Here is a 17769-nt window from a genome sequence, read left to right as displayed (position 1 = left end):
GAGCCTGGAGCCTGTTTCTGATTCTGTGTCTCCCTCTCTCTCTGCCCCTCCCCCGTTCATGCTCTGTCTCTCTCTGTCCCAAAAATAAATAAGCGTTGGAAAAAAAAAAATTAAAAAATAAAATAAAATAAAATAAAAAAATAAATAAAAAGCAAATGAATAAAATGAAATATTAAAAAAATGATATATAATGTATTATTGGGTCTATAACATATAGAAGTGCAGTATATTTACCAGTAACAGTACAAAGGAGGTGGTAGGAGCAAAGCTATATTGGTCTAAGAAAATGACTCTAGATAATAACTCAAATAGAAACAATTATGAAAAGAATTAGAGATGATCAACAAGGTTAATATAACAAAAGCTTAAATATATACCTGCTTTCCTTTCCTCTTCTTCCTTTCTTCTCCTTTAGCTTCTTTGAAAGACAAAATTATATAAAATAAAAACTATGAAAGACAAAAAATTAGGTATTGTTGGGTTCGTAACATTTGCAAAGGGAATATGTATAAAAATAATACCACAGTGGTGCCTGGGTGGTTCATTCTATTAAGCATCCAACTCTTGATTTCAGCTCAGATCATGTGAGTTTGAGCCCTGCATCGGGTTCTGTGTAGAGTATGGAGACTGCTTGGGATTCTCTCTCTCCCTCTCTGCCCTTCCCCTGCTCACATGCACATTCTTGCTCGTGCTCTCTCTCTCTCTCTCTCCCCCTCCCCTTCTGTCTCAAAATAAATAAACATTAAAAAAAATAATACCACAACAAAGGGGGAGGGGAATAGAGTTATGTAAGAATAATGTTTCTGTATTTCACTGAATTCATGTAAATCAGAAGCTCTGATAAGATATGCATGATATGCCTAGAGCAACTACTAAGGAAATAATTCAAAACTAATGAAAAACCATTAAAGAAATTAAAATGCTAAGTTTTAAAATATGCATGTAATACGAAAAGAGAGCAGTAAAGGAGATTAGAAGAGCAAAAAATGCAAGACATTTAGAAAACAAAAGGTAAAATGACTAATATAAATCCATCTATAGCAACAGTAACAGTAGTTGTGAAAGGAGTGAACAAACTAATCAAAAGTAGAGATCATTGGAATGAAAATATAAAAAGATCTAATTCTATTCTATCTACAGGAAACACTTTAGATTCAAATACTGAAATAATAAAAGGATAAAAAAACTACATCATGCAAACTGTAGCTATGGAAAGCTAGGCCAAAAAATTGTTACTAGAAATAGAGATGTTTTATAGTGATAAAGGATCACTGTATTTAACAACTTATAAACATGCACTTAACAAAAGAGCACCAAAATATAGGAGGAAAAAACAGAAGTGAAGGGAGAAAGAGTTCAGTAGTAAGAGCTGGAGGATTTTTGTTGTGTAAAGAGCTTAGAAGTTCTCATTCTCACCCTCACAACAAGAAACAAATCTTATCAGACTGAAAAACAACTCTTCTTAGATGCATCAGGGAATTGAGGTCATAGAGCAAACTGTTGCCCCCAAAACTGAGCATAGAGCAGTTTGTCAAATGCAGTGTAAATATTTCTTCCAGTGTCAGCTCCTGGTCCTCGTAAGCTGTGATTCTCTGAATCTGTCTCTCCACTTAAATGATCTAATAAATTGTTTCTTTTTCAAAATAATAATTGGTGATTATACCTTATGGAAAGCAAACTGAATGACAGCATTGTTCTGAGGATTGGGAGAGAGGAATTTGGAATACTGTGTTAAAAGGCACCTGTACCACCCCTGAAGGAATGCAGTGCTATTTGAAAGTAGACTTGGATTAGTTGTATGCTACAAACTCCGGGGCAACCACCAAAAAAATTTTTTTGAATAAGTGTATTTGATTATACTAAGAAAAGAGAAAAAAATGGAATCATAAAATCCTCAATTAAAACCTTCAGAAAAGGCAGAATAAAAGCAAATGATTAGAAAAAAAGAACAAGAGCAATGAATATAAAAGTTACATGTATGTGGGGTGCCAGGGTGGCTCAGTCAGTTAAGCATCGACTCTACATTTCAGTTCAGGTCATGATCTCACAGTTCGTGAGTGTGAGTCTCACATCAGGTTCTGCCCTGGCAGTGTGGTGCCTGCTTGGGATTCTCTCTCTCTCTCTCTCTCTCTCTCTCTCTCTCTCTCTGCCCCTCCCCAGCTCGCTCTCTCTCTCTCTCTCTCTCTCCAAGTAAGTAAATAAACTTAAAAAAAAAAAAAAGGCATTACATAATGACAGACTGGGACTAGAGATAACCTCTTCAATCTGATGAAGGACATCTATGAAAATCTTAGAGCTAACATCATCCTTAATGGTGGAAGATTAGATGCTTTCCCCCTAAGATTAGGAATAAGACAAGGATGTTCACTCTTGCCACTTCTATTCAACATTGTACTGGAAGTCCTAGTCAGGGCAAGAAAAATAAATTAAAGGCATCTAGCTTGGAAAAAAGGTAAAATTAACCCTATCTGTAGATGATTTGATCTTGTATATACAAAATCCTAAGCACACCACTAAAAAGCTATTAGAACTTATAAACAAGTTAAGCAAGGTTGTAGGATACAAAATCAAGACACAAAAATTCATTTTATTTCTATATACTCTCAATGAAAATCTAAAAATGAAATTAAGAAAATGATTCCATTTACATTTCCATTTACAATTAAAAAAAACAACTAGGAATAAATTTAAGAAAAGGGAAATACAAGCTTAAGATCTGAAAAATACCAAACATTGTTGAAAGAAACTAGAGAATAAATAAACGGGAAAAAACACCCATTTCATGTATCTGAAAAAGTAATATTGTTAAGATAGTAGTATTCCCCAAATTGGTCTACAAATTCAGTGTAACTCCAGAATAGTTGAAACAATATTGAAAAAAGAACAAAGTTGGAAGATTTATACTTTCCAATTTCAAAACTTAGTACAAAACAACAGTGATCAAGACAGTGTGGTATTGACGTAAAGATAGACATAGATCAGTGGATTAGAATCGGAAGTCCAGAAATAAATCCAAAGGTCTGTGGTCAACTGATTTTTTTGACAAAGGTGGCAAGATGATTCATTCGGGAGAAAACAAGTATTTCAACAACTTGTGCTAAGTCAAACACATATCCACATGCAAAAAAATGAAGTTATACCTTTATTTCACGCCATACGCAAAAATTAACTCCAAATAGATCATGGACCTAAATGGCTGAGATAAAACTATAAAACTCGTAGAAAAAGCAAACTAGTAAATCTTCATGACCTGGATTTGGCAATGAGTTGTTAGGTACAACAAAAGTACAAGGCAAGAGAGACATAAATTGGACTAATCAGAATTAAAAACTTTTCAGGTACCTGGATCACTCAGTTAAGTGTCCAATTTTTGATTTAGGCTCAGGTCATGATCTATATAGTTTGTGAGTTCAAGTCCCACGTTGGGCTCTGTGTTGTCAGCACAGAGCCTGCTTCAGATTCTGTCTCCCTCTCTGTCTGCTCCTCCCCTGCTCACTCTCTATCTCTCTCTCTCTCTCTCTCAAAAATAAATAACCCATTAAAAAGAAAACTTAAAAAATTTAAAACGTTCATGCTTCAAAGGACAATCGAAAAAGTGAAAAGAAAGTTCCCAGAATGAGAGTTGCAAATCATTTATAGGATAAGGAACTTGTACTTGGAATATATAAAGAACTGTTACAACTCAGTAATAAAAAAATTTTTTTATATAGGCAAAGGGGGACGCCTGGGTGGCTTGGTGGGTTATTGCATCTGACTCTTGATTTCAGCTCAGGTCATGATCCCATGGGTCATGGGATCAAGCCCTGTGTCGGGCTCTGCACTGACAGCGCAGAGCCTGCTTGGGATTCTCTCTCTTGTCCTCTAACTCAAAAAAAATAAACTTTCAAAAAAAATAGGCAAAGGATTTGAATAGACATTTTTCCAAAGAATATAAACAAATGGCTAATAAGCACCTGAAAAGGTGCTCGACACGATTAGTCATCAGGGAAATGCAAATCAAAACCACAGTGAGATACCACTAAGTTGGGTATTATGAAAAAGTCAGATAATAACAAAGTTTGGTGAAAACATGGAGAAGAAATCAGAACCCCTAGTTACTGCTATTGAGAATATAAAATGGTGTAGACACTAGGGAAAATAGTCCAGTCATTCCTTAGATCGTTAAACATAGAGTTACAATGTGACCTAGCAATGTCACTCCTAGGTATGAACCCAGGACTAATGAAAACATATATCCACACAGAAACTTGTATATTCGTATTTATAGCAATTTATTTTTCATAGTAGCCAAAAGGTAGACTGTCAACTGACAGATTTTTTTCTAATGTGATACAGCCACACAGTGGAATATTATTTGGCCATAAAAAAGAATTAAGTCCTGCTGCATGCTATACAACATGGATGAACTTTGAAAACATTATTTTAAGTGAAAGAAGCCAGTTACAGAAGACCACATATTTTATGATTCCATTTGTATGAAATGTCCAGAATATTAAATCGATAGAGACAGAAAGTAGATTTGTGTTTACTTTTAGGGTATATCAGAAAATAGGGAGTGGTAGCTAAAGAGTGTCAGGTTTCTTTGCATAGTAAATATTCTAACATTGTAGTGATGGTTGCACAATTCTGCAAATATACTAAAAACATGGAATTGTACGTGTTAAGTGAGTAAAGCTGTTAATGTAAAGAAAAACTGAAACCCCAGCTTTTTAAAAAGTTCAGTTAAATAAACCAAGATGGCAAATATTTTTTTTAAAACACAACTGTACGCTGATATCCACAGAAGCTTGATTCATAATAGCTTCAAAATGCAAACAACCCAATTGTCCAGCAACTAATGCATGGATAAACAACATGGGGTATCTCTATACAGTGGAATATTATTTGGCCATCAAAAGAAATAAAGTACACATTCTACAACATGGATGAACCTTAAAACATAATGCTAAGTAAAAAGGCAGAGAAGACCATGTGGTATATGATTGTATGTATATGAAATTTCCAGAGAAGTCAAATCCATGAAGACAAAAGTAGATTCGTGGTTGCCAGGGGCTGGGGGAGGAAGAAATAGGAGAATGTGACTGTTAAGGGGTATAAGGTTTTCTGGGGAGGTGATGAAATTATTCTGAAATTAGACAGTGGGGATGCCTTCTCAACTCTGTGAATATACTAAAATCCAGTGAATTGTACACCTTAATAAGTTGGTTTTGATGATAAGTGAATTGCACTTCAATAAAGCTTTTTTTTTTCTTTTTAAATCAATGCTTAATGTTTTCTGTGAAGACTGTTTCTTCATATTCTGGTACTTTATCAACAGAAGAGCTTTTGGGGGTTGTTTTTCAAGAAAATGTCTTTTAAGAATGAATTATACTGATTTCAGAATTGTATCTAATATGAGGAGTTACTTGTTCAGTGAAGACAAGTGTGCTTTATCTTCTTTATCCACCACCCTCATACCATAGAGAACATTACTAAGTACATGTGATTAACTTAAGTTCATATGTATCCTGTTTTGTGCTCCTGCTATAATGGATTAGAGTTTCTGAAATTTTTATTCTTAGAGTGCTTTTTTCCCAGCTATTTATATTAGATGTGCCAAAACAACACAACAAAAATCTAATAGCATTTGGAACATACTAAATTTTCTATTTTCTTTCTTGATATTTTTCCATTTTTACGTACAAATGCACAATTTTAAAGGATTTGGTTAAATATTTGAAGAATACAAATGTTCTTTTTATAACTTCACTGTCTTTTTTGAAAGAACGATAGCATCACAGTTGATTTATACACATACACACACACATCTTTGGCTAATTTTAAGTGAAGGTAAATTGGTGGTTTCTAATTTGTTAGTGAGTAGGAGGGAGGAATATGCCTATGAATTTTAAAAAAATAAATCTGCTTGTCTGTAAATCAGCTGAATGATTAAAAGCTATCTTTTGTCAGTATGTAACTACTTGCAGGATGAGGATGATAGAATGTTTTTGAATATGGGGTCTTTCTAAAAGGCCTATCTTTACATTTATTTTTTCAGTTATAAGAGTGTAAAAAATAAGCTCTTAAGGTTTTTACATTTTCTTAGAATGGGAGATAAGGAGATAGAACTTTAGAACAAACCAAAAACTCAGAACTATTTCATTTTGAAAAATAACAAAACTGTACAAACTTTAAGAAAACAACATATTTCTCTAAATTAAGAGTGTTCATAAAAATGAGGATCCAGATGGTCAATTCAGACACAGTGTGTGATGCTATAATTTTTCCTCCTAGTGAAAAGGCTGGCCACAGAGAACCTGCAATACATGGTAAAAGCCTGCCAAGTGGGGTCAGAAGGAGAACCCGCCGCCCAGCTGACTTCTGTGTTTAGGTAACTGGAAAATACGCCAACTGGCAAGGGAACTATTGCCAGCCATTTGACAGCCAACATGTTTTTTAAATAACTAATTATCCAAAACATAATGTGTTACTACTTGTTATAGTATTTCAATTATTATATTTTTGGCAGTGGTTTTGTTACACTGTGTTGTTTTATTAAAAAGACAAAAGTGCCAGGGAGGAAGACAAGTGAGCTGACTTCAAATTACCTGAGAATTGGGTGAAGAAGACTCCTGCATGTATTTAAGAGAAAAAATCAGGATATGTGGGTCATGATGACAGGTGCACAGGCCCTCTACACATGTTACTCAGGATCCAGTGTAGAAGTACACATGACTGGTTGTTTCACTTGCTGTAGATACTATAGACCCAGAAAGCTTCATTGTATTTCAGTTGTGAAGCATAGACTGTATAAGAGTAGACCTGATGTTAGTTCCCAAGAACAGTAATGCAACGGGAGGAACATTTTCTGTGTTTTGTGTTGTTGTAACGTTCTGTGTTTTATTGTTGTTTCCTGCCTTGCCTCCTCTAGAATCTTGTGCTTTCTGTTAGGGCAGTATTTTTAAATATTTCTTTCTCACAATTTCTACCAGTTCCCTTTTAATATATGTATCTCTGCCCTAACACTGCCATGAGAAATAATGTGGGTTCATTTTCTTCCGTGTTGGCTCTTTGATTCCTCAGTTCGTTTTCTCCTCACATAATTGGCACTCATCAGCTGTTTACAATTTGTTTAAATTGGGATTACATGAAATAAATAGTGGCTTTGTAAGAATTATAAAACCCTAGGGGCGCCTGGGTGGCTCAGTCGGTTAAGCGTCCGACTTTGGCTCAGGTCATGATCTCACAGTTAATGGGTTCGAGCCCTGTGTCAGGCTCTGTGCTGACAGCTCAGAGCCTAGAGCCTGTTTCAGATTCTGTGTCTCCCCCTCTCTCTGCCCCTCCCCTGTTCATGCTCTGTCTCTGTCTCAAGAATAAATAAAACCCTAAGAAGGGAGAAAGGATTTTATATGAACGAGGAAGATTGCATGTTTGTTATGTACAACGTATTAAGCTAGGTGACTTTTTTTTGTTGGGGGAAGAGTGGAAATTTTAGGGTTAAAACATATAATTTTTTATAAAGGCCTCCTCTGGGTCTAAAATCTCCAGTTAAGGAATGTAAAAATATGTATTATGAGTAACTTGTTTTTCTCATAAAAATATTGTTTGATCTGTTTAGAAATACGATGAACTAAGAAATACCTAGGAAGCTGGACTCATTTTTTTCTACATCCTTACCGCTCAGATTCTGATATGCAGAGAACAGCAGCAAAGTCCCTGGGACTAGATTTCCCCTTATTCTCCCTTCTCAGGTTCCAACCCTTCCCTCTTCCTACCAGTGCCGTGGTTCTGGTCATGCATAGCTCACGCTGAAATAGGCCATTTCTGTCCTTTAGTCTTCATAGGGCATCTAGATTCTTAAGGTAATCTTACATGAAATGATCTTTCTTGTGTTCAGGTTACAGCTAATTGTTATATAGATACCAGCCCTGGGAACTTCCCCAGAAGTAATCCTTTGCAACTTGATTTACTTTCAGGCATTTTATCCAGGATTATGGTACGAGGTACGATAATCAGATTTACAGCATTTTAGAAACAGTAGCAGCATTGGACCAGCAGGTTGTTATCCATTTGCTTTCTACCCTCACTCAGTCTCTGAAGGATTCAGAGCGGAAATGGGGCCTTGGCAGAAATATCGCACAAAGGTATGTTTGAAAATCTTACTACATTCTTTTGGGCAACGATTATAAAATTTAGATTCATTTCCTAGAAATGGCTTATTTTCCCATTCCTAAAAATTTGGGGTATGTTGGAGTTGATAAATGTTTCCATACTATGATTGACACATCGCGATTCACATACAGTTCTTTTCAAAGTGACCACCTTTGAAAGCTCTGTGTTTCATCAATGCTACTATTGCTCAAAACACATTCAGTGTTCCTCATTGGGAGGTGGACTTTAGAGCCTCAGATGTGTTGCTGGATGCCCTATGAAGACTATAACACCTAAAATCCATGGTGGCATTATCTGCCCTTTGTGGGATGCCTTGATGTACTGAAACAACTGCATCATGTGTATCCAGTGAGTAAGGTGTGTGACCCAATTAAATAATACGGTTTTTGGTCAAAAATAAGTAATAGGACTTTTTTTCTTATAGGCTTACAACCCAGTTTTAGATTGTGCTGGACTGTGTAACATAATGTAACGTCATGGAAATAGACCTGTAGTTCCTAAAGAGGTTGTTTTACAGGAGTCAGCACTCATGAGAAGTCATATGTCCCAAGTTTGTTAAAGAATCAAAGTATTTTAGTCATATTCTGTGAGTGTGTGTGCATGTAGACAGACAGACACTCAGGTAGGCTCAGTTTGTAAATACTTAAAACGAAAAGTAGTGGAAAAGGTAATAAATGTATCTACATCTTTTCTTTTTTCTTAAACAGGGAAGCCTATAGCAAACTTTTATCTCACCTAGGACAAGTGGGACAAGATGAAATGCAGAGACTGGAGAGTGATAATACCTAACATATTTTGTGATTTGCCTTCTCTATTATAACTATCTGAAGCCACTTTGCACCATTCTGATTCATACTTTTAATTGTGTGATGTTCTGTTAAAAATTCTTTCTAGGATTTTTTTCTTACATACCTGTAAGTATAAGCTACATAAATAAGGAAATAAAGGTTAATTAAATATATTATAGGACTTTTGGAACTTGGCAGAATTGCATTCTCTTTTGAAGAGTTTTTAGTTAAACTAACTTAAAGGAACCTTTTCTAACTCTGAGTGTTACATGTGTATGTCTGTTAAGTAGATTTGCACCAGTCAGTCCAGGAACTTTTCACTGTAATGTGACTTTCTGTCTTGTGAGTGATTTGTTTTGTTTCTTACATGTTTTATTATGATGTGGGTGTTTTTTTGTTTTGTTTTATTTTGTGTTTTTTAACATTACCTGGCTGTTCTGTGCTGGTTTTGGGGAAGGGGGGATTCAGGAGGTGGGATTGTATGTTTGTCATCTTTTGTTATACTGTGTCTAAGGCAATTATAAATGCCCAGCACACTTAACTCTGTGAGGAATGAGGCTGAGTCTGGCTAAATGAATATACAGATAGTATATAAAATGTTTTAAAACTTAAGCCAACAGTGTTTATGCTTAGGTCCCAATAGTTGCCAGATTTTTTTTTTCTTTAGTCGTCCTTCTTTTGGGGAATTTATTAAAAGACCTCTATCAGGAGGAGGATAAATAAGACCCGTTAAGAAAAGAGAAAATAACATCTAAAAAAATCTTCATGTTACATTATTAACAGAAGATTTCTGAGAACTCAGCCCATTTATCTCCTCATCAATTAGAGCCTTTTATAATTTAGCATCTTACATTATGTTTACAAGGAACCAGTTTAGTTTCCTTTAGCAGCTATTGTGTCTCAACTCTTTATTTCATCCAGATTTTTATTTTACCAGTTGGGCTCTTATCCTTGTCTCCTTTTTGTGGTGAGCTTTACTTGGTGAAAGAACTCCAGTCCTAGTGTTGGGAACCCACCTAGGTCTCAAAGCCAGCTCTGCTTTGTAAACTTGAGCAAGTCACTTAACCTTGCTGAGCCTCAGTTTCTTCATGGAGAAAAAAAGAGTACTAATCCTTTTTCTTTTTCACGGTGTCCTAGTAAGAATCAGGGGATAATGTATGTGAATGTATTGGTGACATACATTCTATTTGAGGTGTGCAGACATGATTACTAATCATTCATGCCCAAAGGTAATGAACACCTCTCAATTTTGTCCCTTTTTCTCTAATAGGTCCTAGATGAATGAGCGCCCCCCCCACCTTGGAACCCCCCCCCCCCGTTTTTTTTCTTCAAATTTTTTCTTACACATCATGTTTGCTAACTTTGCAATAACTTACTGTTTCCTTCTTGGGACTCTAGTCTTTATCATGGTTCTTCTCTTCCTCCTTTTCTAACTCAAGAAGTATCTTTAAAGATGAAGTGTATTTGCAGTCAGCGAACTATACTTATTAATGCTGTCCTTACTGTAATGTGTGAAGTCTAAAGGAGTATCTGTTGTTTTCACAACATACAAATAGTCTATCCCCCTGCCAGATCAGCTATTAGTACTTCAACAAATGGAATGAATAAAAGCCTCGTTAAGGTTACTTGGTAGACTTTAAAGCAATGAGTTTTTCATTATCGTAGTGACTTACTAAACTTAATGTATTGCTTTGCAGGTTTCAGCAAATGAAGCGTAATCTGTTTAAGGTGATGCTTTTAAAGAAGTTATTTATGTGTATATATATTTTTATTTCCAAAATAGAATTAATAAGATAGCTTTGAGAATCATGTTCCTTAGAATATGAAACTTTTAAGAGATGAGAAAAGCCACTGCTGAATCATGCATTAGGGCATATGTCTATAGATGCTAAGAATAAATAGTTTATACTTTAAAAATCCATAACAAAAAATCTGTGACAATACATATGTGTAAATATGTGTGTTGAAGTGTGTTTTTAATTGAAGAAAAAAAAATGTATGACTCAGTTCATTTTCTTGAAAATCTTCACAGACCCTTCTTAATAGGATAATCTTACCTTTTTTCTATTCCCAGACTTAGAGTAAGTACCTTATTCCTGCTTCCTTAATATGTATTTACCCCTAAAGAACCTGTACTCTGTGGGGCTGCTGCTTCTATCTCTCTATTGTAAGCCGTTCTCTTTTGGTGCAGTCTGAGAGTACATTCTCATTTCTCATGTCCTTTGGCCTGACATCTGTGTTTTCCTTCATCTTCTCAACCCTTCCTTGGTGATACTCCTCCTCCCTACATACTGTACTTTGAAAGCACCCTCATGTTCTCCTTTCCAGTCCCCAGTGGTGAGATGTGGCTCTTCACTTGCTCCGTCTCAACATTCTTCTAGTAGTTAACTGCGAACACTAGCTCATAATTTCATCTCTGAAGTCTATTTCTAGTGCTAATTTCTCTCTAAACCCCTCTAGTTGGATCCTCCTGAAATCTCAAGGCAACATGTCAAGCTGCACTTGTCACTTATTTTCAACTAGCTGCTGCCTTTTCTACCCAGGGAATACACTGTTTTCACAAGTTATTTAGCTTTGAAACTTCAGAAGCATCTTGGATTCTTATATGTCCCCCACTTTTAGGTGATCACCAGTACAGGCTCTTGGTATTTTTTTCTTTTTTCCATCCTGTACACCCCAACTGTCTTTTCTACTGTGCTCTATTGATCTTCTTACCTCTTTATCTCTGATCTTCTTCCCTGTTAATTCATCCTCACACAGTTCTGGCATTAGTGTTGCTAAAATAATCCTTTCTTCCTGTTACTTTTCTGCTCAAGGACCTCCAGTTACTTGCCAGTGTCAATAAGCTGACATTCAGACTCTTCAGGAGACTTTCTGCCATCCGACTCTACCTTTTCTATGCAAACTTAACTCACACAGGAGACTAGACTGCCTTAGACATCTGAAAGCCATGTTCATTCTGCACTCTGAGCTTCATTCAGCTTGCCAGGAGAGAATACTACCCTTTCTATAGAAACCTAGCCTTAAGACACTTAAGTAGGAAGACAGTTAAAATATAAGTATTCCAGTCAAATAATTTCTGTAAAATATCAGATGGAATATAAAAGAGATGATTGAAGGACAACAGAGTGGTAGAAAGGACTTTATTAGACATTCAGATTTGGTTATGATTTAAATTTTAATTGAACATTTAATTAGGTTTTCATGGGGGAGTAAAAAACATGGAGTATGATCTCTGTACAGAAATCTTTTAGTATTGACTTCATTTGCGTTAGAAGAGTTTCATAGTTTAAAACTTTTATATCTTTACCTATTCCTAGCATATTTTTTCTTAAGCCTATTTGACTTTTTCTACCTGGGCATCTATATTAAAAACAAAAACAAAAACAAAACTTACCTGTAGCCTGTGTGTGTGTTCTTTACCCATTATTATTTTCTTTCATGCTTCATCACAAATTTTTAAAACTATTTTGTTCTTAAAGAATTACATGTACTTTAACAGAATCTTTGACAGCTTTTATTTTTACATCCCTTTGTTAAAATTATCTGTTCTATAAAAATTTGACAAGTTTCTGCAGTTGGGAAAAGCCTCTAGGAAACCTGTCTTCCTTCAATCCTATAGATTTTATGTAAACCTTACATTTTTCCAAAAGCTCTTCTCCTGCCTTCTCCTCCTAGGGTTAAAAATACTGCCTTGTCAGTCAAGTACATAGCATGCCAATATAAATACCATGTTTTGTTTGCTTAAGACAGTTGGTTTGGGAAGCTAGCAAAGTAGCATATTTTTTCACATATTTAATAAGATATAAGATTTGTACTTTGATTCAGTGATAATCTATATTGCTAAGATTACCAAAATAAGTACTACATGATTGGAATTGAATAACTTCTGTTTATTAAAGTTTTTGGTGTGCTAGTAGTTATCCAGTTTATAGCATTTATTGCATTTGTGAATTGTGTTTCAGAAAATGCTGGGCCTTATTGTATATTGATAAGTTAATTGTGCATATAATTTTTTAAATGCATATATTTAGTTTATACTTCATCCATGATTATTACACTTCCTTTTTTATGAAAGATTATTTGAAAACCAAAATAAAAATGAACGATATTACTTGGAAGAATAATTTCTGTGTTGTTCCTGTTTTAATATTCTGTGGCAAAACAAAGTTTTTTAGTCATTTCAACAGTTGAAAGGTATAAAGTATACATGGGGTTAAACTTTGAAGAAAACATGAAGAAAAAGGAAGAAAAATATCTTAATCGTAACCTAACGAGAAAAATATCCTAATCATAACCAAATTGGTATTTTGTTATTAAGAATCTAAGGAACTTCATTGCACTTTACATTGTTTTAGAGATTAATGTCTTTGCTGGCTTTTCTTCCTACACAAAGGAACACTGTGCTAATACCTATGCAGTACTGTGTTTTCTTTTAGATAGTAAAATCTGAAAATGGTGTTTAAGTGGTTGGAATTTTCATGCTTTTCTTATGGAAATTCAAATTAACCTAATAATTTAACTACAAATACAATATGGTCTATAATTTTAAAGAGTAAAAATGAAAAATGAATTACTATAGTTCACTTAAATAGAAAATATATATTTGAATAGTTTCAGTGGAATTTGGTTTTATGAGCACAGTTTTCTGGAATCTTTAATTTGAGGAAAACGATCTAATCATAAGCATTCTGCGTTTTATTTTTCCTAGGAATGTTGTACTTTAGAGGGTATTTTGGCTATACTGTAAAGAATATTTTCTAATTCTGAGTTCAATTCTGTAATATTAGTGGGTAATACATTAAAGTTTCCCAAGAAAGTGTTTGCTAATATACTGACTTGTTTTAAATGAATAGTTAGAAATCTATACAGAAAATATCAAGAGTAATCTCAGGGTACCTTTTCATTATTAGTCAGGCAAGCTTATTTTTAGACCATTTTCCTTTCATTCATTGGATATAGGATGTGGGATTACAGATGTAATGGTTTTATAAGGTAAAACAGCTGGAGGTCAATTCATGTGTCAAGTAGAAATTTTAATAAATCCGAAACACTTCTTGCTTAGGTTCTTTTTGAAAAGATATCTGAAATACCAGAGTCATTTTCCTGACTTGGTAAGGCATTTAAAATATTTAGTTTACATGATTTATAAACTCTTCTAAAGAGACTCTGTAATTCTTCTAAATATCATATCAGTATCAATTTTCACTTTTCAGAACTGTAAAATTACTCTGAAGGTTTTTTGTCTAAATCTCTGGGAGGTTTTTATTTTACTTTTTCCCCTTATGCCTAGTCTTTCCTTCTCTGCTCTTTAATCTGAATAACCAGATTATTATTTAAAAATTAAAATTTTTAGGTATAACAGTGTGAAAAGTTAGTGAATTTTGTATTTAGGATTTTAAAAAGTTTGTTTTTATTTCTGAATACCAAAAGTGGTTACATGAATAAAATGACAACTTCCTGTAAGGTAAGGATTGCTAAACAATTAAACTATGCCAAAGGAAAAAAGTCCAAATAAAGTCTTCCTTTTAGTAAAGTGACTTAGATCCTAACAACATTAGGAAAAGGGAAAAACTCATGTTACACTTCTTGAATTTATGTTCCAATGTGATTTTTATTACATATATATGTGTATATATACATATATATATGTATATATTGTTATAGACAAAGCAAATCCAAAAACCCAGCCTAAATAAGAATTCTTATGCATTATTAAAAGTGGTAGTAATAAAATATGTATTGGTGGTGGAAGAAGAGTCCCACAAGTGCTCAAGATTGACATAACCTTTAACAAAGTGCAAAAACTTTTATTAGAACTACTAAGTCTAGGTTCACAGTTATGTCAGAGTACTTTATGGTGCCCAAATTAGTACAGCTAATTTTTTTTTGTTGAGCTTTGAAATGTCATTTTTCACTAAATGAGTTTAAACAAGTGTTTGAATTATGATGTGAAGCAAGAATTTGTATAGACTTAGGAATCTTTGGCTTTGGTAGACTCCCCTTTTCCTAATTAGCATCTCTTCACATGCTTTTCAGAATCATTTCTCCCACAGCATGTGTTCCAAGTTCTATTTAGTGATTTTTAAATAATTTCAAAAATAATCTCCCCGTTCAGTTACAGAATTCTAAAGACAGTAAAATACCTTGTAATTTGAGTAACTTTTTTTTTCTTAAATGAAGTACTTCAGAGCATTTGCCTAATCCTCACAACATTCTTCTGAATTGATACGGAAATCAATAATTATCCTCCTTTAAAGAATGGGAAAACTAGCACTGAAAGTTAAGCACCTAGCCCAAGGTCACAGTAACCAAGCTGAACAATCTGGGCGTTCCAACTGCTGTTCCAGTGTACTTCTATCATTCGTGTTACTGTGAATAAAACATGGCATTTAAAATTTTATAATGTCATAATACTGAGTCTATACTAGTGGGGCTGCATAATGTTAAATTTTTAAAAGAAAAATTACAAACCCAGTTTTAAGTAGTAAGGGGATTAACTACGGAAGATTTTTTTTTTTTTTGAAGATCATTGATGGCAGTACTTGTGAAATAAATTGCCTTACTAACATTTTCCTGTTTTCCTAGACAGTGCTGATTAGAGAAAGTCTACAACAAAGGCTCTAAAGACCCATGGAACAGTAATTGACCATTAAGTTGTCACTGAGCTACACCACAGTAAAAGTCAGACATATTGCATATTGACACACAGAGAGAAGGGTGACAGGAGGTTTCAGTAATGTATTTTAGAAAACTGTTCATTTTTTGCTAATGTTTATCTGAAAATAAGACATATAAAACAAAACAAGGAAGCATTGGGCACTGAGTCTTTTCATGCCCAGTATTCAGAAGTGAAGCTTTTCTTTCCCTTCTGTTAATGATAGTTATTAACAAAGCATTGGTTTTCAGATAGTCCCAATCCTGTGATGAGGCACTTGAAGAGTCTGAAGGTTAGGGCATGTGAAATATGGAGCTGGAAGGAAGCATGCCGCTATTCCATTAGAAGCAAAAGGGAGTGTAGGCCCATAAAATACTTCTTCTTTGCCTTCTCTACTTACATCCACCACCTACAAAAGAAGAGAAGCCTGCTTGTCAAAGATGATTGCTCAAAATAATGCTGTATACATGTTAAAGGAGGCCTGCAGTTGAACTCAGTGATGCCACCATGACCACACATACCTTAGGCATTAGTTTTTTTCCTCACAGTATGGAACCAGAAATTTGTATTAAGGGTCAGGTAAGTGTTCTTATATACATTTATATATTTTTATGTGTCTACATAATGTAAACAGTTTTTAGGTAGGTATCTTTGTCTTCCTCTAAGAAAAATCTTGTGGCTTTGAAGAACACATTATACCAGATGGACCTGACAGATATACACAGAATATTCCATCCAAAAACAGTGGAATACACATTCGTTTCAAGTGAACATGGAATATTCTCTAGGATAGATCACGTTAGGCCACAAAACAAATCTCAATAAATTTAAGAAGACAAATCATACAAAGCATCTTTTCATACCACAAGAGTACCTAGAAATAATTTATAAGAACTGGAAAAAAATGCAAACACATAGACTCAAGGAAAACCAAAGAAATCAAAAAATTCGTGGAGAAAAATGTAGGTGAAAACATTATGGTACAAAATCTTCAGGACACAGCAAAGCAGTTCTAACAGGGAAGTTTATAATAGCCTCAAGAAACAAAAATCTCAACCTAACCTTATACCTAAAGGATCTAGAAAAAGAACAAAGGTAGTAAAAGGAAGGACAGAATAAAGATGAGAGTGGAAATAAACTTAAAAAAAGAAAAATCAATAAGAATTGATTAATGAAGAGAAACCTTTATCCAGACACATTAAGACCCAAATCAGAAATGAAGGAAGAAAAATAACTTGACACCACAGAAATACAAAGGGTTGCAAGAAACGACTCTGAAAAATTATGTGCCAACAAATTGGGACAACTTAGAAGTGGATAAATTCCTAGAAACATACAATCTTCTAAAGCTAAATCAGAAAGAAATAGAAAATATGGACTGATTACCCATTCAATTTCATTACTAGTAATCAAACAGCTACCAACAAAAGTCCAGGACCCATATGGCTTCATAGGTAAATTCAACAAAGATTTAAAGAGTTGATACCTGTTCTCAAACTACAGTGAAACCTTGGATTGCGAGTAACTTGTTCTTCAAGACGAGCAGACATTTCTAATAAATTTTAACTTGATAAACAAGTGATGTAATATGTGTAGTATGGGATACTGAATGTTACATGATCACAACTGAGCCAATGGTACTTAAAATTCACTTTGATATACAAGCGCTTTGGATTACAAGCATGCTTCTGGAATGAATTATGCTTGCAAATCAAGGTTTTACTGGATTCCAAAAAATAGAAGAGGAAGGAAAATTTCCAAATATATTCTACAAGGCCAGCTTTACCCTGATACCAAAACCAGACAGTACAAAAAGACCAAAACAAAACAAAACCACCTTGCAGGCCAGTATATCTGATGAACATACATGCAAAAAATGCTGAACAAATATTAGAAAACTAAATACATTTAAAAATATATCATTTACCTCGATCAAGTGAGATTTATTCCAGGAATAAAAAGCGTTTCAATATTCACAAATAGGTTAATGTGATATATTAATAAGAGTAATAACTAAAAACCATATGGTCATGTCAGTAGATAACAGAAAAAGCATTTGACAAAATGCAACATCCATTCATGATAAAAACTCAACAAAGTGGGTTTAGAGAGAACATACCATAACACCAACCATATATGAAAACCCACAGCCAACATCATACTGAAAGGTTT

At 34.3% G+C, this 17769-nt stretch overlaps 2 protein-coding genes across 13 annotated transcripts in view; one reads left to right on the top strand and one right to left on the bottom strand.

Moving 5' to 3' along the window:
• The window catches only part of MMS22L (MMS22 like, DNA repair protein), a 128482-nt gene extending 115416 nt beyond the window's left edge, over positions 1–13066 (top strand). The window contains exons 23-25 of the mRNA XM_045499080.1: positions 6274–6370; positions 7956–8123; positions 8859–13066. Coding sequence (XP_045355036.1) covers positions 6274–6370; positions 7956–8123; positions 8859–8940 — 347 coding nt within the window. The 3' untranslated portion in view covers positions 8941–13066. The remainder of the gene's footprint in view (positions 1–6273; positions 6371–7955; positions 8124–8858) is intronic.
• The window catches only part of KLHL32 (kelch like family member 32), a 242419-nt gene continuing 236718 nt past the window's right edge, over positions 12069–17769 (bottom strand). For all 12 annotated transcript variants that reach the window (XM_045499089.1, XM_045499085.1, XM_045499082.1 and 9 more), the window contains one exon: positions 12069–16006. In XM_045499089.1, the coding sequence (XP_045355045.1) occupies positions 15845–16006 (162 nt within the window). In that variant the 3' untranslated portion in view covers positions 12069–15844. The remainder of the gene's footprint in view (positions 16007–17769) is intronic.

This window comes from Leopardus geoffroyi, chromosome B2, assembly GCF_018350155.1.
Source record: "Leopardus geoffroyi isolate Oge1 chromosome B2, O.geoffroyi_Oge1_pat1.0, whole genome shotgun sequence".
Classification (NCBI taxonomy): Eukaryota; Metazoa; Chordata; class Mammalia; order Carnivora; family Felidae; genus Leopardus; species Leopardus geoffroyi.
The sequence above is the reverse complement of the archived record's forward strand: the minus strand, read 5'-3'. Positions and strand labels throughout refer to the sequence as shown.